The sequence below is a fragment of the Phallusia mammillata genome, chromosome 3, assembly GCF_965637545.1.
Source record: "Phallusia mammillata chromosome 3, kaPhaMamm4.hap1.1, whole genome shotgun sequence".
Taxonomy (NCBI): Eukaryota; Metazoa; Chordata; class Ascidiacea; order Phlebobranchia; family Ascidiidae; genus Phallusia; species Phallusia mammillata.
In genome coordinates this window covers 4260581-4268151 of record NC_137254.1, presented here as the reverse complement: position 1 = coordinate 4268151, position 7571 = coordinate 4260581, and the positions used below count along the sequence as shown (strand labels likewise).

At 36.8% G+C, this 7571-nt stretch overlaps 2 protein-coding genes across 2 annotated transcripts; both read right to left on the bottom strand.

Moving 5' to 3' along the window:
• Positions 1-421: 421 nt before the first annotated feature.
• On the bottom strand, positions 422-2399 carry LOC145220141 (uromodulin-like 1). Its single transcript, XM_080087427.1, has 4 exons — positions 2361-2399; positions 1985-2174; positions 1212-1314; positions 422-652 (listed from the first exon to the last, which is right to left on the bottom strand). Exons 2-4 carry the CDS (start codon positions 2129-2131, stop codon positions 507-509), a joined length of 396 nt encoding a protein of 131 aa, XP_079943553.1. The 5' UTR covers positions 2132-2174; positions 2361-2399; the 3' UTR covers positions 422-506.
• A 1615-nt stretch (positions 2400-4014) lies between these two features.
• LOC145219279 (uncharacterized) lies at positions 4015-6463 on the bottom strand. The gene is made up of 6 exons (XM_080086661.1): positions 6252-6463; positions 5729-5904; positions 5200-5333; positions 4716-4761; positions 4217-4382; positions 4015-4095 (listed from the first exon to the last, which is right to left on the bottom strand). The coding sequence occupies exons 3-6, from the start codon at positions 5312-5314 to the stop codon at positions 4015-4017; spliced, it is 408 nt and encodes a 135-aa protein (XP_079942787.1). The 5' UTR covers positions 5315-5333; positions 5729-5904; positions 6252-6463.
• Positions 6464-7571: the final 1108 nt, after the last annotated feature.

The window sequence follows — 7571 nt, the reverse complement described above, 5'->3', positions numbered from 1 at the left end:
TGGTTAAGTATTAAGTGCCAATGGCTAGATAACGTCTTGTACCACGCGTATCATTTTGTGTAAACTAGAGGCACAACCGGGTCTTTTAAGAATTAGTCTAGCGGGCATAGGTTTGGTGACCCCCAGACAAACATTAAATTAATTACCATAGATGAGATTCAAAGGTCAATATAACCTCGCTCAATACAGGCTACCACGCGAAAATAATTGAAAATGTTATTTCCTGATTCATTACATAACACAAAGGACACAGTTTTGACCATATGTGATTATATTGTACATAACAGTTAAACAGAAACACAACAATACTTTCACAAAGTAATTTCATGTCAGCTATGATTGAAGCATGTAATAAGTGAAATGATGCATGGTATTTATTTGATAACAAAATTAACAAACAGCTTGATGAAAAACAGCTTTAATTTGTTAATTGTTTTTATCTTCAAACCTAAATAGTTTTTGCATACACACAAACAATGCCATGATAAGAATAATAAAAAGTTCATCTACTGGCGAATCCGTCTCGCATTGCGATCGTGGGTCACTTTGCCCCATACGATATAACCAGCTCCGATAATAATTACAGCCAGAAGAACAAACATCACAAGTTGGTAGCTGTTGCCGGCTCCTTCAATAGCTTCGCTTCTTTCTCCTGTTGTATATGAGATAAAATGTCATGCTTAACAAAAATAGACAAAAATAGGTAAATAGATGCTTATTTATTGATGTAGTCAGCACTAAAACGGGCATGTGCTGGTTATAATCATAAAATTCACAGTGTACGTCAAGATTGCAAGTGGCCACCGAATCAGTCTGGTTGTTAAAGCAACGGATACAAGAAAAAGAAAATTAGAGATGGGATTCGAACCCAAGGAATATGTTTTTAGGTAATTGTTTTTTTTTATGAACCTTTTATATGTTCTCTAATGCAAGTTAAAGTCTGTTTTTAAACAAGTCATGGAAATTTAATAAAAGGTGCGATTGTTACCGGTCAAGTTAATCACATATACATCTACGTAAGTAACCACCAAGACACAGTATATAAAATCGAGAAAAAAGCTTAAGTTATTATGACCCCAAGTTGTGAAAACTTAAGTTATTATGCCCCAAGAGGTGTGACTTGGTGGCTAGAACTACAAATTTCCTTAGCAAAAGCACGTGTATCAGCAATATTATCTAGAATAGAGATTAATTTTTTCTTATTGTTCTACCAAGCAGGAAAGCGGTATCTTGAACGATGTGCACTGGCCCTGCAGAAAGCCGTTGATTGCGACCATTGTCTTCAACAGATCGCCGTTTCTTACCAGAACAGGACTGCAAAAACAATTTTACTAATATTACTATTTAACGGCAATCCATTCCTATTAAGGCGTCATACCGAATCAAGGCGATCACGGCACACATATATATAAACCATAGTGCGTCAGGCCGATTAAAGGGCGGTCTCCCAAGCATTGCTACACTGCACGGCGTATTTTCCGTGCTATTACTCTATCAGCTGAACCAAACAAGAGGGTTTAAATACTCTTTAGTTTGTGTGTATGCTACGGACAGTAAACATCGTTATTTTCCATGAGGTTCGGACCCAAGACGGGGGGATAGGTGCCGAATCCCGATGAAGTTTTTGTAGGTCTTGATGTAGGTCTGGCGCGCCGGACCATTCGGCCATTGTACTGGTTTGCCATATAAAATCGCATGAGTGCAGCTTGTGACAGGAAGTATACCGTACTGACAAGCGAACCTAGGACACTCCAGTTTGTTGTGTGCAACAGACTATTAGCCGCGCCTCACTAAAACTTTTCAATGAACGCCAAGAAAAAATCTTTAGTTTATCTAGACACATACTGTTTCGAGTTTTTGTGAGCAATACTCCGCAATTGTGTTCAGATAAAACAAATATCCTCGATCTTTCTATAGTTTTCGACGAACACTACTTTTATATATATATATATCACAAGTCCAAAATGCACTTAATTCAACTCACCTGTCCAGGGCATTGTCCAGTTGAATTTTGACAGACGGTCACGTCGCAGTGGATGTAGATAAATTGATCTGCGTCGGTAAAGTTTGTCCACACAAAGCTCATCACCTTGAAAGTTGCAAAGTTGGATCGGTAATTGCGCATCATCATCTTTGCGTCGGCAGTCTCGCCCCCACTGGGTGGCGCAACGCACCTAATAATTTCAATGCTAAGTTACACAGAGTGAAATTGCGCAGGAACTTGGCCGAATGGTCCAGCTCGCCTGACCCATTTACAGCCATAAAAAGGCAGAGTGAAATTCAGATGGAAAATTAATTACTGAACAAACAAGCTCCCGATTAAGAAAATAATATGTTGAGGTAATGCAACTATATCTTACCCGCTTTGTACAATTTGGTAACTAGGCAAACTATCGGAGTTTTCATTGGCTTCCAGCTGTGCAAAAAGATGTTCCACTTTAAGAGTATAAATTACAAACTAGAGCAACGATGCAAGCATAATGAACATTAAAACAAAGAATGCAATGTTTTCTTGCACTAAAAGCAGTTTGTTTTCATCACCTGGACAATAAAGTCATTGTTGTTTGTAGAAATCTCATCAAGTTTAAGTTTAGCAAAAATGTAGTTAGGTACAGTTACTTCTCTGGGCAAGCTTTCGGTATATAATTTGTTGCTAAAGAGATTTAGGGCAACATCCAAAGTTCCTGTTTTCTTCGCCGAAATTTCTTCAGATCTACAATATTTAAAAATTTTCGGAAATAAAAATGGCAATCAATATGACAAATAGCTTACTATCTTTAACGCCCTGGTGTGTACGCGAGATTATCAAATACACGTTATCGCACTAGATTAATACCGTGCATTTTGTTCAGCAGCATTGGTAAATACACTCTCCACAATATTATGGCCTTGTCTAAATAGAATTGTGCAATTTTAAACGGTTGGATAAATTGCCACCTGAAATGGCTACAATTAAGGTACCGGACAACAACCGAATCATGCAAGGAGAAATAAACTGTGCTGCGTGTGATACACAGTGCGGCAAGTGCTGTTGAGTGTCTTGTGTCATCATGATGTATAATTATGCCTTATTTTTTTGTCAAATGTGTCATGCATGCCAGGTGTCTTGTGCCATGGGCAGATTGATGAGTTCTGTGTCGTGTGGAATGTATACAGCTGTATGTCATTCATGGTGTGGTTGGTTGGATGTTTTGTGACATGTGCAACATTTCTTTTTCCGTTCGTCAAATTGTTTTAAAGTGATGTCAACCAAAGACTGTGTAACGTATTATCACGCCTACTGTGTGTTTTGTACATGTTGTCTTGTACCGAGTGCCACAGCTGTTATATCATTCATAGTACCCCGGGCCTATTCGAATCAGTTGGTATCCCAAGCATTCCCACAAGGCAAACCTCAGGTTAGAAAAATATAGCCTGCGGTGGGATTCGAACCAACGATAGGAGTCTTTTCTGTACTCGCGCTCCACCAACTAAGCTACACAGGCTCAGTGGAGAAATCGCCAAAAGTCGAATCACAAGCACCATGCCTTGTATGCTGCACATGTCAGTTTCGTAGTAGGGGATCACCAGTTCGACCGTATCAGATAAGATGAACATATTCATACGGGGATCAGCCCTGAAGCGTCGATGCAGACCAGCGATCACGACATACATATCGATAAATCATAGTACCTCAGGCCTATTAACGGCGTGTACCGAAACAGACGGGCACCAAGCATTCACATCGATATGGCAAGGCGTCAGCTAGAAAAAGCTAGCAAGCGATGGGATTCGAACCCACGACAGGAGTCTTTCGTCTCTTTACCCGATTTGTGTATAAATTTTGGATGACGAGATAAGAACTTCCGCGTCAAATAGACAAGTCACATTGAGCTTGTTTTGAACGTCGCGTTGGATCACGGCAAGGGATGGAGCTAGGAATCTCCAGATCAGGAAAGACACCGACACCGTACCGTTTTCATTCTGTACAAGAGCAGGAAAATTACATTATATTTCAAAATAGGCGGCATTTCATTATGCAGCAAAACAAAGATTAAACACTTTATTATTATCCATAACTATACAATGTTTATTGGTTCTAATAGCTAATGTTTTCTAAAATATAATAAGGACATATTGTCTATGTATAAATGAGTATTGCTTATCCAGCAGTTTTATTGTAAACAATCAGTTTTATTGTATTGTCTATGTGTTCAGAACAAAAATCCAACTTTACCTTAAAAACGCCTTCACATTGGCCAATGTCAAACGTAAACACTGGGTTTGACCCTTTGACCTTGCAGTTGTCATGGAGTTGAGAAAGGGGGGTTTCCCGGTCTAATGCCATGTAAAGTGTTTCGCCAAATTCGTAATCTAATGTGTTCTGTTGATCAGCTGTTACTCTGCGAATATTGGACTGTTAAGTTTTTGTACATTATAAAAGTCTAGACAACTTCCAAACATTTATACTATGTTTGCACTAAATTTTCCAAACATTTATACTATGTTGCTCTATTTATCGCGAAAACCGATTAGAACACCCATTGCAAACTGATAAGTAAAATGTCTGAATCAATAAAAAACTAAAAACAAGAGATTACAAGCCTATGGCAAAAACAGGCAGCACACCAAAATCCTTGAAATACTATATTTTTTTAATAATCTTCTAGTTATTACAGACTTTCAACAATTAGCAATAATTTTCAAAAAGAATCAAAAAGAAAATATTAACCTACCTGATGGTCAAATTTTCAGTCCTACATTCAACAGATGGTTGTATTCCTATACAAAAAGCATTTTTCAACCGTGATATTAAGGTCCGAGCACTATTCTGCTTTTTATGGATTAAAATTTACTTCTACATATTAAATTTGTTATTTCATTGCTTTTATTAAATTTGTTATTTCAAACATTTCATTGCTTTTATATTGTGACAATAATTTAATGGATTTTATTTAGTATTTTTATTATATAAAATGTTTCAGCTTGGCATCAGCAAACTAACAAAACGATATAAGTTGGTAAGACCAAACCAAAAATAAGAACTTGATGTCAAAACAACCCGTCTTGAACTCAAATTTTTTAGTGCTATGTTATTGACAAAACAAATATTGAAATTACATTTTCAGACCACCCTTAACCTATAACTCATGCTGGCTTCGAGTGTGTTTTTATCATTTGCATGTCAGAATTTTGTGCCCGAAAGCAGATTTGCCTCACCTACTGTCGCATTAAATCCTGGGTATTGCGTGTCACCGTCGCTCACAAACAAGACAGTGAGATATGTTGCTGTCACCGTCAAACGACCCAAGCGACCCAACAAATTTGTCCACATTACCTTCTTCGTTCTTGAACTGAAAACAATAGAGTATTTTTTATTTTCAGTATGTTTAGAAATGCTAACATTTAGCCGCAGGGGGCACACTTGTTGTCCTAAAAACGGTCGCATACCTCCTTAAGGCCGCAAGTTTCTCATGATTAAATTAGGCGCTTGTCAAAAATATGATTTCTACCACCTTAAGCAAAGTTATTGCTTTTTCAATAATAGAAGCAAACTTTTCCCCACTGGAAAATCAGTTTATAATAAATATGTTACTCAAAAATTCATTAAAAACAAACAAACTTAAACATGTATTAATTTCAAGCGTATTGCGGAAAATTTCGTAAAAATAACATACCGTTTCCATTCGATTATTTGCGTCGACAATATCTCCCGGAATTTTAGGTGTATATTAGTTAAGACACTTACGTATAGAATGTCGTAGTTTAGCTCAGTGTTAAAAATGGAGAATTGGAACTCTAAGGTTGTGCTGCTATTCATTTGAAATCTCCAAACACAACCAGCATAGTTTGGGTAGTTACTAGGAAACATTGGAGAGAGTAGATTGTACGGTATATCAGCAACATCTTCCCCGCACGAAGTAACTAAAAACCCCACAAAACCCCACACAATAGTTAGCTTGAGGCAGTGCAGCTAGTAAAAATAGTTCCAAAAAGTTGTTTTGACCATCGAGTTGTCAATTTTGTGTGGCTTATATCTAGTTGTCGATCCGATAACCAGTGAAATATCACCACTGTTTAAGAAGTGCTTATAAACTACGCTTTTATTGTACATCAAACAATTGTTTGCAAATTATACTTTTATTCAATTAGTTGTTTCTTTTGTTTGCAAAATAATAGATTTGACATCATTTTGTTGATACCGAACCGAAAACATGTTTCATCCGCATGCTTTAAGTTTCGGTTATAAAGGAATCGTAAACCTGACTTACATGAACTTATGCGAAACGACACAGATTCCGTTGTGAGGTTTGTGACACAAGATATATAAGCAGATGAGCTTTCAACGATAACCGGAAAAGATAAGCTTCCACCTTCCAACGTTCCAGCCAATTTACCTTGGTCGTCGGATCCCTCGTAAATCTAGATTTTTCTATTTACGGTTAGCGCATAAGGTTAGGAACAGGAATTTTAAAAATGTGAGAAATGAGATTCGAACCTACGAGGAAAAAAACGGACGAATTTCTAAAAAAAACTTTTTAGACAAAGTTTGTAGAGTTTTACGTTACAAAAGTTGTTTGCAGCAAGCTGCCCCGAACGGAAATGGGCAATCAACCGAGAGGAAACTCCAGTTGAAACAAATCGTCTGGCCCATGTGTTACAGTTACGGGAAATTGCTGTATCATGTGAGGTACCGGTTACATTCTGCACACATAGTGTGTCTGAAACTAAATGATACGAGCACCATTTAAAAAGTAAAATAATATAACAAGCTTATGCTCCCATACATCCTGTACCAGCGTTGCCACGATGGCGCATTTTCGCCCAATTTGTTTGTTTAAGCCAACATGTTCCAAAGTGTTCAATTTATGACAATATATGTTGTAATGTTCGAAAATATAACGCAAAATCTCTCATTGTGCCGACGTATTGTTATAACTTATGACATAAAGGATTTATGGAATGCTACTTGGTTGGTGTACAACTAAAAAACATAAAAAATAAAAGAGGTGCAAATATGGATATTGACACTTTGTTTTTTTACGCCAGGAAACAGTTTCAGCTGCAAGAAAGCGCTATTATAAGATATCATCTAAACATCAGTTTACTTTCTTAAAAATGATTAAAAATAAACGAAAATCTATATTAAGTTGAAAACGATACATATACTGGCCACAACTAATATATTTTTTTGATATAAACGTATTAGCAAAGAAAGCAGCTCGCCTAAAATAGGAAATATATTTTAAAAAACTATCAAACTATATCTAATAAATGTGGCGTCTAAATTTTTATGCTACTGTTACGCGAAAAATTAAATAAAATAATTTTGTGGAGCGATTTGGTCTGGACCCTAAAGGTATAATGCAATCTCATTTAGTTTAAATAGTGCTTCTGTGAGAGATTAAACTTTTTGGAATACTGAAGAGTCTGCTCTGCTTGCATTATTCATTTATTGCATCACAATCAACAAAGAAAAGGCTTTTATTCGCGCACAATAGCAAAGTCATTGATCGTTTTAGTCTTGTGATGTAACAAACGGCCTTTGGATTTGTATGTGTCTTGTAAACCTTAGTGAAATCAATCTTACT

What these genes read in the sequence shown, in the direction of transcription:
- LOC145220141 (XM_080087427.1), bottom strand. Translation starts at nt 2,131, where the DNA reads ATGATGATGCGCAATTACCGATCCAACTTTGCAACTTTCAAGGTGATG. An exon ending in CTGGACAATGCCCTGGACAG is followed by an intron (nt 1,315 to 1,984) that starts GTGAGTTGAATT and finishes TTGTTTTTGCAG; the next exon opens with TCCTGTTCTGGTAAGAAACG. An exon ending in AGATACCGCTTTCCTGCTTG is followed by an intron (nt 653 to 1,211) that starts GTAGAACAATAA and finishes CATATACAACAG; the next exon opens with GAGAAAGAAGCGAAGCTATT.
- LOC145219279 (XM_080086661.1), bottom strand. Translation starts at nt 5,314, where the DNA reads ATGTGGACAAATTTGTTGGGTCGCTTGGGTCGTTTGACGGTGACAGCA. An exon ending in AGGATTTAATGCGACAGTAG is followed by an intron (nt 4,762 to 5,199) that starts GTGAGGCAAATC and finishes CTTTTTGTATAG; the next exon opens with GAATACAACCATCTGTTGAA. An exon ending in AATGTGAAGGCGTTTTTAAG is followed by an intron (nt 4,096 to 4,216) that starts GTAAAGTTGGAT and finishes ATTATATTTTAG; the next exon opens with AAAACATTAGCTATTAGAAC.